The sequence below is a fragment of the Antechinus flavipes genome, chromosome 3, assembly GCF_016432865.1.
Source record: "Antechinus flavipes isolate AdamAnt ecotype Samford, QLD, Australia chromosome 3, AdamAnt_v2, whole genome shotgun sequence".
NCBI lineage: Eukaryota > Metazoa > Chordata > Mammalia > Dasyuromorphia > Dasyuridae > Antechinus > Antechinus flavipes.
In genome coordinates, this window is record NC_067400.1 from 601191182 (window position 1) to 601214796 (window position 23615).

Genomic DNA, 23615 nt, shown 5'->3' on the forward strand with positions numbered 1-23615 from the left:
TTCTTCCTCCCATCATTGGATCAAAAAGTCTTTTCATGTGCCTGAAGAGTATGTGTTATATATACTTGTTTAAGCAGATGCATCTGTTCAACTAAAATTTCTCCTTACCTCCCTACTATCTCAAATACTTTTTACAATAAGATTGCCTCTGTATCTAATATAAAGTAACTAATGATGTGATGATTTTTATAGATGATCTGTAATCTTAATTTGTTGACTTTTTATTAGCATTGTGTAGTGACTAAAGTGCTGAGTTTGGAAGCAAGAACATCTGGGTTTAAATCCTGTCACAGCACTTACTATGTAACCTTGGGCATGTCTCTTAACTTCTTGAGCTTGAGTTTCCCCATTTGTTAAATGGAGATTATAATACCTGGAGTACCTTTCTCACAGTCAATAGCAGCAGGCTCAAATGAGGCAACTTACATAAAGTGCTTTGCTAGCCCTAAAGCATTATATGGTAAGTTATTAATATTATCAAACTCATAAAATACATTAATTGCAGTTTAATTCACCAACTACTTATTAAGCATTTACCACATAGAGGAAATAGGATTTATGAGCTGGAAAGTATCCTCTAAAGTAAAATATCTTCATTTTACTGTTGAGGAAACTGATTCCTAGGCATGTAACTGATCTGTTCTGGCTCACATAGTGGCAGATGTAGAACTAGGACCCACATCTCCACATTTCCAGTCTAGGACTCTTTCTGTATTTATAATAATTAAGAAAAGTTCTCTAAGTTTATATTTCATGCTTCAGAAAGAGTCATCTTTCTCTTTTCCTTGTTGACATAGATCCTTGTTCCTCTATAACTTAGAAGATGAACTTTCACCACTGTCTTGGCTTAGCTTATCATTTTCTGGCCCACCTCTGCATGAATCTGTTTAGTTGACCCTCAGATGAAAGAAATAGGTGATAGATCATTGGAAATGTCCTCCACACTGGCTTTAAACAACGTAGTAGAGTTCTCCTCCCCGTGTTCCAGAGAGAATATGCCAGTCCTCCCACAACACAGGCCCAGACCATGTTAATACTCCTGCAGAATCATCCTTGATGGTTCCCAGAACAGGAGTGTTTGTCACTCGTATCTAAGGGTGCCATCCATTTGGTGACGGACAACTGAAATGGAGGAAGGGATATTAGCATATTTCTAGACCCTTTTTAACAAGTGAAGACAGGCTGTCTCTGAGTAGGAACACAGTTGCTACACTTGATCTAAACCAGAGAAGGAAGTGTATGACATCTGGAAATCCTGCCATTCCTTCTCTTGGCCAAAGGCATAAACTTGGTTAGTCTTTTCTGAAAAGAATTCTGATGCTTCCTATCTTAGACAGATCCCAGCGCAGTCTTTCAGAGCAGTGCTAGAAGTTCCCTTCATCTTTTAATGGAAACCAGAAGTGACACAGGTGGAGCAATTTCAAAATGAAAACATATATGGAAGTCCTGAACTTCTTGTGTGTCTCAGGAACAAACTGAGTGAGAGGAGACACCACAGCCCTGCCCCCGCTTGGTTGATTTCATGCAAGAACATTTGTTTTGGAAAAATCCATTCCTTAGAATGACCTTCCTTCCTCTAGAGGCCCCTTTCTCAATAACTTTTATCCCACTTGTCTATTCAGACCCCATCAACATTTAAAATGATCATTTTTAGCAGTAGTTTAAGACATCTGAGCCAATTTGCTGCATCTGGAAAGCAATTAAATAGCTTTAAAATAGAGTGGTGGGTCGCCTGAAAATAGCAGTTGTTTACTTGTTCCAGAGGAAGGGGTGGGTGAGAGTGGGGAGAAGAAGTTTAGTTCTGCTTCCTAGTGAGAAGAAGCCGCACATTTGGGTGAGAGAAAGTGGGAAACAGACTGATGACGGATGAGACACTGGAATGCAATGTTGAGATTGCTGACTCATAGTGTAGAACACCCAGCGAGTAGCCTACAGGGTAATTTGAGGGTAGGCCACAGATGATTTATTTTATTCTCTATTTAAATTGTTTTCTAGAAATACACTTTTTGTGTGTCAGGTGTTAGGTTTCACGGATTAACCTTATTAGCCACCAATTTCACTGATCGCTTGAGCCTCCAGCATTTTAAGAGATGAGTAAGTACAGAACAATATTCTCTCTTAATATGGTTTATAGATTATTGTACCTTCATAATACTCTGTTCTTGTGGAGGTGACCCAAAGTTCTTGAAGCTTTGCTACAAAAGAATAAACTTAGGTTCTGCCATATTGGAAAGACTCCAAGGTTCATTTAGCAATACATGCAATGGCATCTTACTATGAGAACTGAATCATATCAATATTCATATCATTGCTATAAAGAAAATGAGAAGACAAAATGAGGTTGTAACTAAGTGGAAGGGATAGCTTTTAAGTTTCTCCTTGGAGAAGCACATAAATGAGTTACTTTTTGTCCTGTGTCAAAAGGCAACAAAGAGACATCATTTCATGAGATAGTTGGTAATTTCATGTTTTAGATAAGTATTTGGGGAGAAAAAACTCCACCATAAAGATAATGGAAACTTATGGGATACTTAAGGGATTACAGAGGAAAAATTCCAAGAACTTTGTAAAAGTTTCAAAATTATATCAGCATATACTTTATTACCACTTACTTGGATACAAAAGGTGGGTGGGTAAAGTAGCAATAAAAATATGTTGGAAAACATTGTTTAGGTGTAAGAAATTTAAGAGGCTGTCAGTTTATGCCTCCTAACTTCATATCTCAAATATTTTATTTAAAAGACACTTAAAAAATGCTACACTTGGCAGACATTAAATAGTGTCATGAAGTTTAGTTTCATATATATTAACAGACAGGAAACCATTGTTTACTTTATGTACAGCCTATTTCCAGATCGGCTTTGTACATTGAGTTATTAGAGCAAAGATTAAAATCAATGCCAAATTGGACAGAAAATAAAAGGGAGAAGATATATGTAATTGAGCAAATGCCAATCTGACCTATTTAAAATAAGCACTTAAAACTGAAAAATGAGAAGTAGATAAAAGAACAGACATCAACATAGTCACTATTTCTTAAGAAGCTTAACTCATAAATTAGTTACTATGATGAAAAGACCAAAAGACCACACCTGCCAGAAAACACTTACTAGATTTGCTGGGCAGAATTTTGTGGCAGCCAAGGAAGATGCTGGTTAGAATATAAAGTCATTTAACAATTTTTTCAACGGGGGACCCACGTTATGGGTAGTATTGTCTCAAAAGAATGAAAAGCAGGAAAGGAAAAACACAAATTTTATTGAAACCTTCACAAGAGGACCAAAGAAGTCATAATTTCCTGCAAGCATTTAAGTCGATGAAACTGGAAGAGGGTCATAGACAGATGAAAAAATTTTAAAACTAGACCAAGATGTCTATAGCAAACTGTCTTCTTATGGAATATACACCTGGTCTCTAACATCTAGGTCCAAGCTGTACTTGAAGCACAAGGAATTAGACACCCAGGAAGACAAAAATGGCAAGAGCAGATGGACTAAAATGAGAAATTGTTTATATTGGAGATGACAGTCTTGAGGGTGTTGAGGGATCCATTATTAAGGTATATGAGAGAGAAGGTTTAAATTGACGTTATTTTTATGGGTGGAAAAGGTAAGAAAATATCAACAACTCTTGACCTACAATAGCTGCATTTATAAGTCCTAATGCATACATATTGAGGGTATATTTGGATAGAGACAGGCTTTCATTAATAATATTCTTCAATAAGACCAAATCTTGAAGGACTGAAAGTCGGAGGGGTGAGGAGCAGTAGGAGAGGGAGCAAGAGAGAGGGAGAGAGATCAATAAAAAAAGAAGGAGAGAGAGAGAAAGCATTTTTAAAGAAGTCATTATTTGCCAGCCTGCTAAGTGCTAGAGATACAAATACCATTCAGTTATTGGACAGTTCAAGGACTTTATGTGCAAATGGAAGAAGACAGCACATAAAAGGGAGATCAAAGAAATAGGGGAAGTGAGGGTTGGGTTAAGGGGTAGGTTGCTGGCCAAGTAGTAGGGAGAGTAGTTAGGGGCTGAGCCAGATTGTGGGTACTTCTTCACATGAAAAATACAAGATCCCATAATGATTTTTGAGCACAAATAACAAAAATTTTATTGAATAGAGCAAAACAATTCCTTAAAGGGTTACCTAACTCCAAGAATTGTTCCATGTATACAAAGTCATTAGATTCCTTGAAAGACATAACCAAATAGTTATGAGAATATGGAAAATTGTTGTGATACGGAAGCCACCTGCCAGTGGCTGCTGGAAGTCTAACTCAGACCTGTAGATTGAATCTCTTCATGTGAGAGGATGATGATGATACAAGGAGACTGAGAGGCCATTGCGTTGTTTGACCTCTCTCCTCTTCCCTCCAATTTATTTTATTTCCAGTCCACAAGCAACACCTGTGTCAGTAAAGCTGCTTTGCAACTCCTTCAGATGTTAGGATTCACAGCTTTGGAGGCGCTTGGAGAATTGACCTGCCCCTTCATCTAGGCAGGGTCCTTAACAGAAAGTAATTTTGTAAGATAGACATAAATATGGGTTCTGACTTGAAGCATTGGAGACAATACCCGCAGTGATGGGATCACATCTCCATTAAAGTAAGTTGAGGGAGGAGGAACTGTCTAACTGTATAACTCTCATTTGTGGCTCCAAGAAGCTACACCCTGCAAACCTATATCCTGATAAAACCATCTTGGCAGATAGGCTGAGCCAGGTTGAGAGTAACCACCTGTCAGGGAGTTAGGGGGTTGTCTATACTAGGAAAGGGAAGACTGCTTTCAGCAGAATGGGCACATGAGAACATTTTATTCCAGTGGCCATAAAGGCAACTGAAGCAGGTGCTTGGTGATTGGTCAGGTATTGGATTTGCCAAGGTTATCCACTTCATCCTGTGCCCATCGCCAGTGTTCTTGACTTTTCTCTTGCTCCTAGATTTTGGTGACTCTGGAAAAGAGTGAAATATTGACTTTGTGCAGCTTCACCTTACTTAAATCCAGTCCTCTCAGGAAGTAAAACATCACCCATGATGTCAGTGATCCTTTTCAAAAACAAAGGATGAATAGCAACAACAAGAAGTTTTATTCATTGACCTTCAGATTCTTTATATCGATTGACCTTCAGATTGTTTATCTCATATATTTGCCAAAGGTATTAGATGCTGTCATGGAGGATTTCCAACTAAACTCAAATAGAAAAATTCCTCTTAGGTGGTAGCATCCCTTAGATGCTTCTATTTGCAGATGGCATTGTGCTGATTGCATCCATTCTTAGAACAATTCCTAAATGAGATCTATAATCACTTCAGAGTTTGATACAACAATCCACATAGGAAAAGCCATATGGAAGGAAAATGTCTATTGTGCAGATGGTAGAGATGGTTCACCAGTGTATACATACACGCACATATGTATGTATATGTAACCACACATATATCAGTATATATGTACACACTGGAAAATGTATATTGAAAAATTATATACATACATTATATCTTGCCAGATGCTACAAATAGATAATTTGTGTGCAATAATTAAATAGGACAATATAGGTTGGATGTTTTTAGGGAAATTGCATGGTACTTCTTCTTTACAAACACTCAAAAACACCTTTTTATTCCATAAAATGTAATTTTATTTTACTTTAATATGCCATCACATAGGGCAGATTTCATAAGACTTTTTGAAATTGTAGTCACTGATTAGTGGCACACAATTATGGTTCAGATTTTCTACTTATTAATCACTGGTCAAACTCCATATCCCTCACACATGGACAGATCTGCATTGCAAGGGTTAGACTAAGATTTGTATATTTTAGTTTTCCCCCTTTTTCTAGCACTTGAAGATGTGTTAGATTCTTTTGCTTGTTAAAAGCAGGACTTGTGTTCTGCCAGTTGAGTGCTATTTCTTTGTGTTATGATTGTGAAGATGCGAGCTACAGGGAGCAGGAACACGAGGGGACTTTCGGAAAGTGAGAGAAATCCCCAGCTAGATCTGCAGCAGCTGGGGAGTAAGAAGACTCCGTCTCATCGTGGACAGATGGTGGTCTTCAAGACTCATTGTATAGAAGACCTTTTTCAGTTTGTGCTCTCTAACCCTGAAATGCCAGTCTTGTTTCCAATTCACATAATACTTAGAGATTACTCCTAAAAAGGAATATATAAGAGGAGCATGTGAGAGGTGTTAGCTGAAAGCAAAACTCTGATAAATAAGATGGGAATATGGTGTAGGGGGAAAAGAGCTATGTAGAACACTTGAGATGCAATTAACTCCACTTCTGCATTTTCCCTGGAATACAAAACAGTCCCTTGTAAAAGTAGTTCATATTTTAAAAATTCTAGATAGGCTTTCGTCCTCTTACATAAGTGTCTGGAAATTACTTACGTTCATAAGAAATGAAGCCATTAGTGCATTTCTACAGCAGTGACCATGGACAGAAGATTAGGGCAAACACAAACCAAGGAATGGAGTTTTCCAAAGCTTCAATGGATAACACTGGGAGGGGCTGATTTTCAAGCTATAAAAATTCTTTAAAGGAGCTGCAAAGGATGGAGATAGAAAAAAAAAAAAAACAAAAAACTGAAGTTCCCTCCTGCCCCCGAAGCCAAAATTTCTGTATTTTCTGAAGCTGTGTGATGTCCAGAATGTGGGGCAGTCCCTCAGCACTGTGGGATCACGACACTGTCCATGATTCATCTTGCATTGTATCTGGTTCTGCGCTCTGGATCCCTCTTGAGGCTGCAAGCTCCCTGAGGGCAGGGATGGTCTTTTGTCTATTTTTGTCTCCTTGGCACTTGCACATCCCCAGGTGTCCTGATCTAACTCTGGCCCCAGGACCCCTGTGGCTCTGGAGGGGGGGGAGGCTGCTGATCTTGCCCTGCATGTTCTGGCATCTCCTCCCTGATGCCAGGGCCCTCATCTACAACAAAGGACAAGCAGCAACAATCCTAGCACTTAACACTGTGCTGGGTCAGCTCAATTTTGTCTGACTTTATGTGATCCTATGGACTTTTATCTGTGGGGCTTTCCTGCCAAAAATACTGAAGTAGTTTGTCATTTCCTTTTCTAACATGTCCCCATTTTACAGGTAAGCAACCAAAGAACATAGAGATTAGATGACTTGTTCAGGGTCACACAATAGTAAATGTCTTAATGCTGGATTTGAATTTAGATTTTCCTAATTTTAAACCTGGTGCTTTATTCATTGCACCACCTAGCTGCAAGCCTGGTATAGAGTAGGCACTTAATCAATGTTTATTGACTGGCACCTCACCAAAAACCTTTTTAGCCAGTATGTAGGCTCTGGGTTACCAAGGAAGGATCTCCTAATAAAACACAGAAAAGTTCAGAATCCAACAGCAGATGAATTGGCCATGTAGGTTATTCTTATTGACATCAAATGCTCCTCGATAGGTGTCTTGGGTATTGTTTATTCTGTTTTTCCAGTCATCACTACAAATTCTTCCAGTAAGGTTTTGAAAGGGTCTCCCTCCATCTTAGGAGAGCCGATCTCCCTCTCATTTGTTGTATTGGATGTTAAATATTTATCCACTTTCTCCTCATAGAGGATGATGCTTCTTCTTATTGGTGGAGTTGATGTTGGGAACCAGGCTGACCTACATCCTCTAATTGTGCTCTTGTAGGCCATGCAGAATTGATTGTGTTGTTCATCAGAGAACTCAGCCCCTCAGTTACTGCCTTCCTTCTGGAAGACTTTGTTATCCTAGAACTCATCTGACTTTACTTTGCAGTTGGATTTCTCCAAAGTAGATTGGCCAAGGATGGGGCTAGAGGTAGTGGCAGCAGAAGCAGCACTGTTCCAAGGAAAGGGGAGCAGAAATCAGTTTCAAAGATCCATCACTTTTTGATATTGTTCCATGGCTGTTAGCCCTGGAGTATGTATTTTCAAAAAAAATAAAGTAGTAATTCACCCAAAGGCCAATGAAAAGCATGATGGACAGGCTTTGATTATAGTATAGCATACAGGAAAAAAAAAAACATACAAAAGAAATGGCATAAAGGACCAGAGAGATAGGTGAATAGGAAAAATGAGCAAATGTGGACAGATCATGTAGTGAATATAAAGAATCACTGACTGGAACCCCACGAGCTTGACTGGTATACATACAGGATGATGAGATCTGAAGGAAGGAATAGTGAGTGGAGAATTTCTCTTGTAACAAATGTGAGATTTTTGAGAGGCTGTAAGCAGATGTCTTATAATCTGGTAAGACAGTGATGGGTTGCCATTTGCACCCAGGAAGGAATACCCACATCAGTAAGATCTTAGATTCGTTGAGAAGCATCAGAGTTTGATGATCATAGCACTGTTGATAGAGCAAGTTTGCATCCATGAGGGCTGAGGAGTCAGCTACTTCCATGTATTGTCATTGTTATTGTGTCTAAATGACTGTCCTTATAAAATAACAGACTCCATAACTTTCCTTTCTGTAGTTGTTGATTTTTTGTTACTCTGATGGTCCTTCCTTACATTCAGCAAACACTTCTGCTTTATTTGTATCCTGCTTTCTCTTTTTGATTCATCAGTGAAAAAGAAGAATAGTTACTCGTATCCTCCTTGTAAAACCTTCTTGTATTCAATTTTGAGAAGTGGAGTGATCTTCTTTCCAAGTATTGTATGACTTCCCTCATCTAATAGAAACCAGAAAATCTCTGCATAGCAGGGCATGTTAGTATTACTTAATACTTAAGAACACAGACCAGAGTCCTTTATTTGAGTGATGCTGGTGGGGAGGGTGCCATAAAGAGGGATCCTGTAGAGGTGCTAGCCACATATATAATAGAATTATTATGTGACTCAACATCCTGGAGCTTAATAACTTGGACTCGTAGGAGGAAAGGGAGATATAGGCATAGCCTTTGAAATGATACCCTCACAGCTTCCTTTCCTAGCAGGATAAACTTATATTAACAGGTTTGGCATTTGCACATACTTAAAGAATTATCCCTTCCAAACTAGTTTTTGACTTTCATTTGCCAACTTTGCAGCTTTTAGAAATGTGGCCCAAGCACGGAAACTAACCGATGTGGACAGTGAACTAGCCGCAATGCTCTTCACTAACAAGCAGGAGGGGAGCAAGATCCATCAGGTCACCAGCCAAGAGGCAGATGCCACACGGAAGCGGAAGCTTGAGAGGATGATGGTGGTACGGCAGCAGGAGTCTAAAACCAATCTCAGCCTTGGAACGAAAAACCTGCTGGTGAGAGACCCGCTTTTAGCCATCTGTGGCTGCATTCGTGGCTCTTGATACTGCTCGATCTCATCCAGTCTGTGTTATTTCTTAATGGCAGAGGACGAGGAGTTTAACTTGGGGTCCCTGATGTCATAATTTCCGGTTGTGAAAACAAATTTTCCTGTTGCAGTGGGTTGCACGACCATCTGAGATGGGTTCTCTCCATATACAGGCAGAAGAGTAGACCTGGGAGGGACCTTAAAGGAGATGATCCCATCTGTCTGGCATTGATTCAGGAAGATGAATGTCAGAAAGATCTTACAGATCCTGAAGAACTCTGCAGCTTCCTTTGTTGTAGCTGCCAATTTTTTTTTTTTTTTTGGTCAGGATGTTCTTTCCTTATATTCAAACTTCTCCTTTACCTGTAGCCTTCTGATTTGTTCATCTCTGAACAGTTATTTAGTATCCTGCTTCTAAAACTCTCTCAAATAGAATTTTGATATATGAACTGATCTTATATGACTTCCCTCCCCTATTTTAATCATTCCTATAATTATTAATGTATAGGGGATTTTAGGGTGAAAAAATTAGCCAGTTTTTTTTGCCATATTTATGTTTTGTTTTGTTTTTAATCCCTTCTAGAACTTTGAATAGATGGGGAGGGAATTTTAAATTTTAAAAAACCCATATTTTAAACATTGATCTCCTTTTTTTTTATTATAACTTTTTATTGACAAAGCCTATGCTAGGGTAATTTTTTTACTTTATCCCTTGCACTCACTTCTGTTCCGACTTTTCCCCTCCCTCCCTTCACCCCCTCCCCCAGATGGCAAGCAGTCCTATATAAGTTAAATATGTCACAGTGTATCCTAGATACAATATATGTGTGCAGAACCAAACAGTTTTCTTGTTGCACAGGGAGATTTGGATTCAGAAGGTATAAATAACCTGGGAAGAAAAACAAAAATGCAAGCAGTTTATATTCATTTCCCAGTGTTCTTTCTTTGGGTGTAGCTGCTTCTGTACATCCTTGATCAATTGAAAGTGAATTAGCTCTCTTTATCAAAGAGATCCACTTCCATCAGAATACATCCTCAAACAGTATTATTGTTGAGGTGTATATAATGATCTCCTGGTTCTGCTCATTTCACTTAGCCATCAGTTCATGTAAGTCTCGCCAGTCTTCCCTGTAATCATCCTGCTGGACATTTCTTACAGAACAATAATATTGCATAACACATACCATAATACTCATATACCATAACTTATTCAGCCATTCTCCAATTGATGGGCATCCATTCATTTTCCAGCTGCTAGCCACTACAAACAGGACTGCCACAAACTTTTTGGCACATACAGGTCCCTTTCCCTTCTTTATGATCTCTTTGGTGTATAAGCCCAGTAGAAACACTGCTGGATCAAAGGGTATGCACAGTTTGATAACTTTTTGAGCATAGTTCCAGATTGCTCTCCAGAATGGCTGGATGTGTTCACAATTCCACCAACAATGTATCAGTGTCCCTGTTTTCCCACATCCCCTCCAACATTCATCATTATCTTTCCCCGTCATTCTAGCCAATCTGACAGGTGTGTAGTGGTATCTCAGAGTTGTCTTAATTTGCATTTCTCTGATTAATAATGACTTGGAGCATCTTTTCATGTGGCTAGAAATAGTTTCAATTTCTTCGTCTAAGAATTGTCTGTTCATATCCTTTGACCATTTATCAATTGGAGAATGGTTTGATTTCTTATAAATTAGAGAGAATTCTCTATATATTTTGGAAATGAGGCCTTTATCAGAACCTTTCACTGTAAAAATGTTTTCCCAGTTTATTGCTTCCCTTCCAATCTTGTCTGCATTAGTTTTGTTTGTACAAAAACTTTTCAATTTGATATAATTAAAATTTTCTATTTTGTGGACAATTGTGATCTCTAGTTCTTCTTTGGTCATAAATTCCTCCCTCTTCCACAGGTCTGAGAGGTAAACTATCCTATGTTCTTCCTATTTATTTATAATCTCATTCTTTATGCCTAGGTCATGAACCCATTTTGAACTTATCTTGGTGTATGGTGTTAAGTGTGGGTCAATGCCTAGTTTCTGCCATACTCATTTCCAATTTTTCCAGCAATTTTTGTCAAATAATGCATTCTGATCCCCAAAACTGGGGTCTTTGGGTTTGTCAAACACTAGATTATTAAAGTTATTGGCTGTTTTGTCCTTTGAACCTAACCTATTCCATTGATCAACTAGTCTATTTCTTAGCCAATACCAGATGGTTTTGGTAACCACTGCTTTATAATATAATTTTAGATCTGGTACAGCTAGGCCACCTTCATTTGCTTTTTTAAAAAATTAATTCCCTTGAAATTCTTGACCTTTTGTTTTTCCATATGAACTTTGTTATTATTTTTTCTAGGTCATTAAAATAGTTGATCTTCTTTTTAATGTTGTGTATGGCCGTGAGCCATGGAATGTTATATTTTCCAAAGAATTAAAATTGTGAGTCATTCTGAGGCCACCCAGTGGGCCAGCATGGACAGCCAACTCACAGAAATGTTGTTCATTCAGGTTGGGAAGAGGGCAAGGCCCATTAGCTAGCAGCCATTTTCTTTTGGAAAAGAAATATTAGATGACCTTAAGAGTTTGTTCTTACTTTTATCAAGTTTTTAACAAAAAAATTGCAATGGCCTCCAGCCTAGGATTCTAAGATCCTACAGTCAGAGTGTAAGGGAACCCTCGAGTTCGAACCCCTCCTTTTACAGATGATGAATCTGAGGCAGACAGCAGTCCAATATGACTTGTCCTGGAAGTGGCGGAGGCGGGTCTTGAATGCAGGTCTTTCTGACTCCAATTTCGAAGCCCTATCTTGTGCTCCTCAGAGCTTCTCAGCCTACAGAAATAAGGGTAGCAGTGCCAATCAGCAATTCTCGACAAGTCTTAGAGAGTTACGTAGGACCCTGAGAGGGTAAGAGAGCTGCTCAGGCTCCCCTAGCTTGGAGAACACTCTCCATCTGTCACACCTTATTCTGCCTTTTGTAATTTGGAGCATTTTTGCCTTCGATTACCTTTTCCCCCTATTTGCTAATAGAGTTGTTCTCTGGGATAATGGTTATGCTTCTGAGAAAATGGGAACAGCACCTTTGGGGAGATGGTATTTAGCACATTGCTGACCTCAGAGAATCTTGCCAGTACATCCTAGTGGTTTCAACTGACTCAATCTCTTGAGGAAATCAGAGGAGGCTTGACCTGTTACTCTGGAATATTGACCACATAGGAAAAGAGGAAATCTGGGAGACTCGTAACCCACTGTTGGGGTTGAGTATAGCTATGGGTGGCCAGGCCAAGGTGGCCATTTCCTTAATTCAGTATTTTCCTTTCTAAAGATTCAGCATAGTGTCCAAACTCAGCACTCCCGGGATCTCCAGATTATTGATGCATATCGAGAGCGGACCAAAGTAGAGAGCATCACCAACATGCTCAACCTGGTCATCACCACCCACCATACTATCTACGCTACTTTGGGCACCGCCGAGTTCTTTGAGTTTGCCCTCAAGAACCCCCACAACCTGCAGCATACAGTGTCCATTGAGATTGATAACCCAGAACTCAGGTAAGGCTCTCTGTGGCCAGGTTTTCAGAAATATTCCTCAGCAGAATCTTCTTAGGTAGAATAGTGTTGCTTTACTCGGCCGATTCAGACCTCAGAAGGGGCTGTCACTGGTGTGTGTACCCCCCAAAGCCAGGAATCTTTTAGGCAGGGAGTAGAATGCTTTCCCCCAATGTGGACTCGCCAGATAGAATAGGCCCTTCATATGTGGATCCACAGTAATAATGGTATTGACTTCTCTTCTAGTGTCATTCTGGATAGTAGGGAATGGAGACACTTCAAAGACACTACCAAAGTGCATACTCCACTGGAGGAAGACATGTTCCATCTTCATGAAAACCGCATCCCGCAACTCTACCTGCGCCCCAAGGAGATGGTTCATGTCCCTTTTAAATATCAGACTTTCTGCATAGATCCTACTGTCATGATGCAGGTAGGAAATCTGCCTTATTTTTGGCTCAGATACAATCAGGGTTAAAGGAGAACAGAGGAAAATCCGTTTGACTAAGTGATTTTGTGGAATTCAGTTTTTTTTTTCTTCCTTTCATTTTGTGTTTCTACAGATAAGCTACAGAAATTCTAGAGATTTGAATTGATGGTTGACTTTGTTTCTTTTTAGGTAGTTTTCTGCTCTCATTTGTGTTAAAAACTAATCAAATTATTTCTAAGAAATTTGTCTTCACGTTAGAAAGACTGGTATCATAGAGAGAGCACAAGATTGTCTTGTGACTGAGGCTGGCCATGGCCCCTGTGCCCCTTCTTCTTCTGCAAGTCAAGGCATTGGACAACATGACCTCAAAAGGCCCTTTCAAGGTCAAGATGTTCTGGCAAGATCCCTCTTTTGGATTTGTTGCAATAGTATCTTCCAAGGCCCATCCTTTTAGGGTACTAGACACCCCAGAATTTCTTTAATTTATTGGGAAAATAAACTAGATATTTTTACCAAATCTTTGTTTGATTTTCTCTCTAATCCAGCAAGTATATTAAGGAGCTGCTCAGCAGCCTTAAATTATTCACTGTTACCTGTGATAGGTGACAGAAGAGGCCAGGATGTCTGCTTTCAATTTTCACAGAATCTATTTATGTATCTCTTGCTTAATAAAGCCAAATGGAATGAGAATTCCAAGCATTTTGTGCTTTCTCAGTTCCACAGTCTGCTATTCTGTCTTAAATGGAATGATTACATGCTCTTGTCATAGTGTGCATGTATGTGCCCACACATGTATGGACACACACTTAGGCACACATGTACACATGTCTATATGCAGAAATGCACACATGTAATTTTTGAATTTTCAGTAAGTTTTATTGATCCCTAAGCTCTTTGTTGCTGAATAGGAATCAGAATTCCCGATGGTTATGTGAAATTCCTGAAAGCTGGAAGCTACACAGCTGTCAATTTAAATTTATAAGTTGTCTCTAATATTTCCATTATATCTTGTGCTCTCTTATATCTAGCAATATCCTGCTGAATGTAGATCTGACAATGTCCCAGAAGCCATATTACCTTGGAAGTCCAGTGAAATACCCACCAAGAGCATTAAGGTAAAAATGGTGGGAATAGGGGAGGCTGATTCTGAGTAGTTGTCTTACACTCAACTACTATAAGTCAGGGAAGGAAAGGATTATGTAATTAGATTGGACAGTCAAAATACACCCACCCACCCAAAAGTAGAGGTTTTGTTTTTAGAGAGTACGCAGTGTTCCATTTCTGCCGTTATTTTTTTCATTGTTTTTGTGGCTTCCACTGTTTGTATCAGCACATCAAACACATGGCATTCATTTGTGTTGTTTTATAGTGTCTTGGGAAGCTGAAGTCATCACCAGTAGGCTGGACATTGGTGATAAATTTTTTGACCATAACAAATCATAAAAAAACACAAAATAGCTTTCAATTGTGTGTGACCCATTTCCTCTTCTATAGGGATGTGATAGAATTGGGGAAAGAGGATGCTAAGAATCTGGCAATTTTTAGATCCTCTAAGAACATTAATTTAACTCTGGGTACTATTAAAAAAAGGATTTGGATTAGCAACCAAGTGGACACAATGCTGGAGATCCTGAATTATAACTATTTTGACATTCTGGATATAAATCAGATGAAATGAAAGAAAATGACTTCCCAGGATGGCTCATAGGTTATCTAAACAAGTCATGGCCTTTTCTGGGATGGTTTTATCATTTGTCCCAAGAAAAAAGGAAACAGTATTTCATGCAGGGCTTTGATCATCTTGTGTCATGTTATTCATTATTATCGGCAAAAACTTCCCAATCTGACCAACAACGGGAGCTTAGACACCAAAATATGTTGCAGAGAATAAAATGGAAAAATTCTAGCATTTAAAACTTTGAAATTAAATCCATATCTATATGAATGCTCAGGGACTTCCATGTGAAGGTAGGCATAGAGTAAAATGATGAAAATGTGTGGAAAACACGGCTTGGGAGTAAGAAACAAAAGAAGCCAAAGGTTTTTAGACTACAGACACATCATAGCCATACATCATCAATACTTTCTTGAAGAAGAGAATTGAGAGACCTCAGATACGTGAGCACCAAATGACATTGCCAAATTGAAATTGATTACTTGCTAATGGACCTAGGAAGATCCTGTGGAACTCATTTTTGAATTAGCTGTCAGTGTACAGTCAGATCAATGACTTGTTAGATCAAAAATAAAATGAAATTAGAAGAAAGACTGAAAGTGAAAAGAATATATGATGTGCAGTTGAAGCAACTCCAACTTGACCTATTTAAATGTATTGTTGAAATAGAAAAAATGGAAAACTCCACAAATGAGTAGATATTGACACAGATTATCACCTTTTACTTAGGGAGTTTAACTAATACAAATCAATTCCTACAATGAAGAGACCAAATGATCCCAGAATGGTCTCAACTGTCAAATACTTCATCTCCTCACCAAACATAGAAATGTGACAACTAAGGACAATATTGTTTTGGAATAAAAACTTGTTTATAAAATTTCACAGCAGAGGATGGTGAAAGATTATGAGCCATAGAGCTGCTCTAAAGCAGTGAGAATCCATAGAGAAAAAAGAAGATTTAGTAAAAGTTTGGGGAGATTCTAATTAAGTCAGATAATCCTGGGAGCATTTAGTCAATCAGTCAATAAACCTTTAAATGCTTACTATGTTCTAGATGCTGTGCTAAGTTCCAGGAATATGAAAAAAAAAAAAAAGAAAGAAAGAAAGAAAGAAAGAAAGAAAGAAAAAGAAAAAGAAAAAAAAGAGAAAAGAAAAATAAACTCCCTGCTCTCAGGGAGTTTATAGTTGTTATGGGCCAGAACTCTGAACTTGAAACAAAGGATTCTTATAGCGTGTTAAGTCAGTGGAATTGATAAAGACAATGGTTATCTAGTTTAGCATGGTGCTCAACAGTTCTCTAGTTCAGTACATGTACTTAGTACTTAATATAGTTCTACAAGATTCACAACTATGATAACAGACATATAAGCCCAGACAAACTCAGCCAGATTCAGAGGCAGAGAAGACAAGAGAACTGGAGGCAGGCGCTTAAGTTCTCAGAGGCTCGGGGAGAGAGCTAGAGAAGACAAGCAGACTGGAGGCTGGATGAAGCACAAGCCCTTGGACTCAGATTCATCCCATCTCACACCCTGTGGTGGCAGGCTGTCCTCCTTAGTTTCTCCACTAAAACCAAGAACATTATATATAGTCTAATGGCAGAAGACAAAAGGAGGCCAAAATGTGGGGATTGGGGGAGGGTAGGAAGGTACCTGACATGAGGAGGACATGATAAAAGTCATAAAGAAGAGCAGAGGGGTAAGAAATGAGGAGATGTTCTGAGCTGAGCTTAAATAGAGATTTTGGAGTACATGATTTCACCCCTTGATCAGAGGGATGGGGGTGGTAATGAGGTAGATATACAATATATATGTATATACACACATATATATATATACTCATACATACACACACACACACACACGTACGTATACATGTATATATGTGTGTCTAAGGTAGTTGTTCAGTGTTATGGAAGATGTCTTGCACATTGCAAATAGAAGAATACACATCCATGGTGAGGATCTCTAGAGACAATGTGGCATGGATCATGTTGTACTGATGTCATCAAGCTTCAGAATAATACAAAGCCTCCTTTTCCTATGATCCATACTCATTCAGTGAAACTGATGGCCATCCACAGTGGAAAACAAAGTGGATGAAATCAGCTGCTCAGCTCAAAGCAGGTAGTCATTGCTGTAAACAGTAAGGTGGACCTATAATTGAAAAGGAGGAGATTAGACTGAGAATTCTGTAAATTGCACTGAATTTTTATTAATCCCCAAAGTTTCAGTGTCATAAAAACTCATCTTTTAAACATGTAAATTCTTCTAATGACTTCTGTTTGTAAATGATGGGATGCTGCTGTCTCAGGATTGAAATTGCTAGTGATCCAGAAGGACCATGGAAACCCGTGTCAGGCTCCAGCATATTTCCATAAGAAGTGGCATTTTTGGTCAAAGGAGGATGAGAGCTGTTGTTGTGAGAGTAAAGAATAGGAAACCCACAATGAGAGATACATGAGTATCTATGAAATATTAAAAGAATTGGAAAAAGGCCTCCAGCAAGTTGGACAGACTTCTTGGGGAAGTTACAGAAAGTACTGGAGGTGAGCCATGTAGGATGGAAAGGCACGCAGTTGGAGGAAGGACCCAGATCTCGAGATCCCAGGCCTGCTGAATCATCCAAAGGCTCCCGGAGGGGATGCAGCCTGTGGAACTGCCAGAGACTTCCATTTTGCAACTTGCTGCCTTGCAAGCCCTTGGAGCAGGCGGTCCTCTAGAGATGAAATAGCCTAGCGTTCTGGGGTATTCAAGTCAGGTATCGCTGAAGTCTGCCACTGTCCTTGAGGACAGTTTTGTCATAGCATGAAGGCCATTTAAAACATTTAAACTTGTTATGTAAAAACTCCTTCCATAGTGCTCCTGAATCTTGTAGGATTAATATGTTTTCTCTGTGCTTTATCTCTTTCGGACAGTAAGACTTAAATCCTTAATTGCTATCTCAAATGGAAAATGGTGTTTGTGAAGAGGTCTTGCTTCACACTTCTGCTGGAATGATACCATAAGGGGAAACTCAGGGTTCTGATGTTTTTAATGGAGGTTTCTGAAGTGAATTTTTTTTTTTTTTTACTAGCAAGTGCCTTTTGCAGCAGTCCTGGAAAAACACAAAGACCTTCATTTCTAAAGATGCCCTCGCCCTCAGCACTCTGAACACCAAGTAGGAGACAGAAATGAGATGCAGGCATTAACCAGGAGCCAGCAGCTAGAGCTTGGTTTCTTCCTCAGTCTTTCATCCCAACTAGGTGAAAAGCGAGGCCCTGGTCAGAGCAGCTGCTTCCCCCCTCTGCACAGCTTATCTCTAGGGAGAGGCTAATTTATAAAAGCTTCCTTGATGTCAGAGTGTTTTTTATCCTCCACTTTGGGCCATAATCCTTCACTGCTGCTTCAAGCAGGCCTGGGAGTGATCCTGGGGCCTTGAAGAGGATGCTGGTGCACAAAGGCCTTGGCACCAGCCTCCCAGCTGTCAGAGGACCAGCCTAGCTGGGGGCAGGTGCATGGGAACAAGGCAGGAATGTACCCATGGAGCCTTGGAAACTTGGGGATCCATGACCTCATCTACAAGGGAGCTCCCCATCACAAGGCAAAGCACAACCCTCCCCCTCTGTGGGCACAAGGGAACCTTGGAGTACTCCTGCTGCCCACCTGTCTTTCATCCCTAGCTCTGCTTTTCTTTCAGTATTAAGGGAGAATTAAAGTACTATTGAAGTATGAAGGAAATGGGGAATTAAACAGATTATTCTGCATAGCAAAACTATTTGCTGGCCTTTAAAAATGTTCACTAACCCTTCTGATACATATCACGACCAAATTGGTATTAGGTTGATGGAGTCTGGAAGCTCATTTCCAGTTTCTCTTGAGGCAAAATAAATTATCCCAGTCACTTAATATCCTAGAAATCTCTGAGTTCTCTGAAAACCTTTTAGTTAATGATTTTCTAAAGAACATGACTCCAAGAAATCAACTTAAGGAAGAACTTTCTAACAATTCAAGGTATATCATGTTGAACAGACTGCCTCGGAGGAGAGTGGCCCAGTGGGTAGAAATTTAGACTTAGAGTCATTTGCCATTATGAAAGGTGATAATGATGGGAAACATAAGCAGAAATCTATAATTCCTGCTCTTTTCTGATATCGAGTGTTCTGTTTATATCCCAGGTATCATTTAGTGTGAGCAATGGCAAACCCATCGCCATCCTGTGCATAAATGTAGAGTATCAACCCCATGTGGTTGATCAGACATTTCGATTTTATCATCCGGAGCTCTCCTTCCTGAAGAAGTCCATCCGGCTGCCTCCTTGGCACACCTTGCCTGGTAAGTCATCATTCGGCTGTGGCAGAGCAGCCTAGATTTTTGGTCCTAGATTTCCCTGTGGCTACAAACAAAGCTCATCCAGATGTCACCTTTTATGGGTCATAAGTCATTTTTGTCATGATGACCCAGCTTTGTTTTCATTTCTTCTGCTTGTCATTTCTATTTGCTTGTGATTTTCTTTGCCAACCCCAATGAGATAGAATGCTTACTCCTATGTTCTGAGAATTTTCAGTCATTGTGGGGGTCTCTCAGCTGACACAAATGGGTACTTCTCTGTGACTTGGGAGAGGGTCTTCAAGAGTTGCTATGACTGCGAAATTTATCACCCATAGCCAATGTGGTGAGAAGCTCCTCCAGATTTAGTGCAGTTGTACATTAGACAATTGGCTTAGAGTGTGCCCTTTGATATCCTTTCATAATGGCAAAATAATTCTAAATCAGTCAGCATTTATTGAATACCTACTGTGTTTACAGTGTTGGGTGGCAGGAATACAAATACAAGGATGAGACTGTGCCAGTCTGGAGAGATTTTACCATTATGAAAGGATTTGAAAACACAGAATTCCAGTGTGCTGATCTGGCACATTGTTTATTCTTGTATTTACTTGTTGCAAGGTTACAAGGTTAGTTTTTCATCTTAAAATACTCGGATGAATCTTTAAGGAATGAAGACCATTTAAAAAACCCAAACAGCTTAGAACTAAAATGTCAATATATACGTGTTATACTAACTTATCAACAATAATAGCAAGCACTTCTGTGTTCCTTTGAGGTTGACAAAGTGCTTTAGGCATATTTCCACCACAATCTTATGAAGTAGATGCTATTATAATCCCCATTTCATATAGGACTTCTTGATCTAAGAACACAGAGCTAGTATTTCAGTTCTTGACCCCAGGTTTAAGACTATTCACTATGCCATCTAATCTTACTGTCTCATACGTATCCCATCAAATATTAAATCCATGTGTAACTGAAGCTCCCCATATGGATGAAGAAACTTTGGACTGCATTTTTCCATGATTTTGCCCATTTCTGGCCTAAGTGACGATGTGTAAGGGAAGCTGAATTTTCCATAGATCCCATGCTGCCTTTAAGTCTTTGTATGGAACTCCTTGAGAGATTAAAAGTGATTTCTTACATGGCCAAGAGAGTAGAGCTGTTTTTGTCACTGAAGAGGAAAGGTATCAATTTCTGAAGCTTTTTCACTTTCCTAGGTGCCCCTATAGGAGGAATGTCCGGTAAGGAGCCCCAAATCTATGTTCGTTGCAGCGACCCAAATGTCATTTGTGAAACCAAAAAAATGGTAAGTGTGTCTGCAAGAAGGTAGATCTGGAGTCCAAACAGTGTGCCACCATTTTGTTTATTCCTGCTACCCATGAGTTTGATTCCACATCTCAGGTTTTTGCTTCAGGAATAGATTACCCCATATCCTACTTGCTGCTTGATCAGCTGGTCATCTCTCCATTTTAGGTTAAGCTAGTTGCTTTCCATGCTTCTGGAGGATTATTTTGTAACCCTTGTGAGAGTTCCCATGCCTGAGTTTTATTACTCTGGATAGCCTCTGGGTTCCCAGATCAGCTCTCTGAATTTAAATAAAAACAAACAGAAAAATTACATGTAGCAAAGTAAATGATAATTAAGGCACTTGTTAATTGCCATTGTGTAAACGGGCCAGTGCAATAATTGTATTATGACTGGTTAGAAAACTTGATAGAACTCTTGCAAAATCTAATTACTGAAACCAATATGGAATTATAAAATCAGTAATTTTTCTCTGTTGCAATGAAATTGTAACAGCTTTAGCTAGTTTTAAAACCCGAATTTGCTTTTTTGGTGGTGGGGGAGGAAGGTTGCAATGGGATGGGGTGTTCCTCCAGTCCTAAAAACGCTTTGGGGCAGGAGGTGTTATTAGGAAAAGCCAACAAAGCCTTGGGGATCTCATTTGCCAGTTTGATCTTTAGGTTAACTCTTTTAATGATGCTGCCTGATGTTTATTCTTAGGGCCCAGGGGAACCACAGGACGTGTTTCTGAAAGTAGCTGGAGGTCCAAGCCCACAGATCAAAAAATTCTTTGTTGCTCTTTATATGTAAGTAAGGAAATTCAGAAAATGTAGAGACTGGGAACATATCTCTGTAGGAGCCTGTGTGGGGTGGAGAAAACAAATTTATACAGTTCTTTTTTGAGACTTTAATAACTAAGATGTTATTCCTAAAAGTCAGACTTGTCTGTCTAACAAAGATATTTGAGAAGTCATTTAGTCTGCTCCTCTACCTTCTCAGCAAATACATATGTCAAATAAGTGTCTCTTCTCTTTAAAAAGCTTTTCAGAGAGGGATGATTCTTTTGTTCACTTGTTTATTCCATAAATGAATGCCTACTATGGGGATGGAACTATGCTAAATGTTCTTGACAAGGCAATAAAAGAAAAGGAAAACATTGTATAGCTTCTAAGAACTTAGGTTTTAGTTGTGTTCAGACCACTCTTGTGAGCTGGTTATTTAAAGATTCCACAGCTGCCCTCAGGAACTGTCCTATTGTTTCCTTTTTTGGTCTTTAAATTAAACCTTTCACAACCTTTGACTTATTCCACTCCCTGCAATGATACCTTGTGTTACTACCTTCCTCTGCCTGAAGACCATCATTAATGGTCTTCCCTTCATCTTTGCTTTCTTAGGTGAAATCATTTGTGTTCACCTAACCTCCCATAGGTGTTATTTCCCAGGCTTTTAATCGTGCTCTTGCTTTTTTTTTTTTTGAATTTGGTTCAGGTTAGAAGGAAACAATTAGTCTAAGCGGTGGCAGAGAATAAGCTCTAAGACTTTCTCTCCGGAAGATTCATTTGAGTTTGTATGTTAACCCGGGGTACAGGTCCTGCAGTCTGAAACGAAAACTGTGAGAGGCTGAAAAAAACTAAAACAAATAACAGCCATTGCAAACCAATGGAAAGGGCCTCTAGTTTATTTGTCAAAGAAATGGTCCCTTTGAGGGTTTAATGAAGTAGCACATGTAGCTCAGGGATACCACTGAGGAAGGTGGGATACAGGAGCCCCTTGAGGGAAGGGGAAGCTGGATGACAGGATTTATTTTTGGCTAAGCCTAAGATAGCGGACATTAGTTCTAGTTTATTCTGTTTTTTTTTTTTTTAATATTTAACCCAAAGCTCAGAGAAACTACCTTGTTACCTCCCTTCAAGCAGGACGATGTGTAAATTATTTCAAGTAAAGGATTGTCTTATCTTTGCAGACCTCCAGAGAGGGAGAGTTCATTCATTCATCCAGCAAATGTATTTATTTAGTGGCTACTGATGTATTGAAAGCCAGAGACAGGAAATTTGAGTGTTCATTGAAAGAGAAACTAAGTAAAATGACAATATGATTTAACTGAAAGTGAGCCCAATCCATTACCTTCTTTGGAATGTTAATGTGAGTTGACTAACATAGGACCATGGTTTTTTCCCTTTGGTAAAGGATTGACTAAGCCATATTTATGTTATGCTGTAGGGATTACTGGCTGACTACCCCTATTCAAATATGGCAGATCTACCTCCACTCTCTCCAGCGGGTAGATGTCAGTTGTGTCACTGGTCAGTTAACCCGCCTTTCCCTTGTTCTTCGTGGTACCCAAACTGTTAGGAATGTGAAAGTATTCACTTCACATCCTCAGGAGCTGAAGGTAAGATTTTCTACCGGTATGGATTACTTAAGGCTCTTCTCTGGCTTTGCCCTCGACCTCATCTTTTGTCCTGCCTGCTGATTGATTAAGTTTTGATGGGTGGGACTGATTAATGCAACACCCTGTAATTAGAATTCACCTGACATATTCTGTTGATAGGCTAGTTTTTAAAGGAAAACTTTACTAATGAGCTCAATGTAAATAACATACTCACTTATTAAGTTAAGTCCCATTTGGAATTAAGAATATTTCATTACCATAAAGTCTGTATTGAAATTACCTTTCATTAAACCTGTCAAATGTAAGCTCATTGGTATAAAAACCCAGAGGGCAAATTATTAGAATTAGTGAGATCTAGAGACTAATCATTGCTTTAGAATTAATGTAGTCACAGTTATACATTTGAATAATAAGAGAAACATCAATGCCATTACCAGTATCTTAATTTTTAAAATGAAAAGAAATGTTTAAATTCTATCTTGTTTGGGAAGCAGACTCATAAAGAACAGTTAGACTTTTGGAAGAAGGACTGAGATGAAGCCTGCCATGATATATTTATGGTTTTGCCCCAACTCACGGTGATTCTTGAAGTCTTAGATGGTGGCATTATACTTATTTTTTTCTTAGGGCAATTTCAAGGCAGAAATTGGTTGGTGGAAACTCAGGTGATATTCCAGACAGATTTTTTTTTTTTGCCTTGGGATATTCAAAAGGAA

The 23615-nt window shown here is 39.1% G+C and overlaps 1 protein-coding gene across 5 annotated transcripts in view; it reads left to right on the forward strand.

The window, feature by feature from the left end:
• NPHP4 (nephrocystin 4) overlaps positions 1-23615 on the forward strand; it is a 162430-nt gene that overhangs the window by 128014 nt on the left and 10801 nt on the right. For all 5 annotated transcript variants that reach the window (XM_051988713.1, XM_051988711.1, XM_051988710.1 and 2 more), the window contains 8 exons: positions 9013-9224; positions 12582-12808; positions 13052-13238; positions 14264-14350; positions 19067-19223; positions 20441-20529; positions 21228-21313; positions 22728-22899. In XM_051988713.1, the coding sequence (XP_051844673.1) occupies positions 9013-9224; positions 12582-12808; positions 13052-13238; positions 14264-14350; positions 19067-19223; positions 20441-20529; positions 21228-21313; positions 22728-22899 (1217 nt within the window). The remainder of the gene's footprint in view (positions 1-9012; positions 9225-12581; positions 12809-13051; positions 13239-14263; positions 14351-19066; positions 19224-20440; positions 20530-21227; positions 21314-22727; positions 22900-23615) is intronic.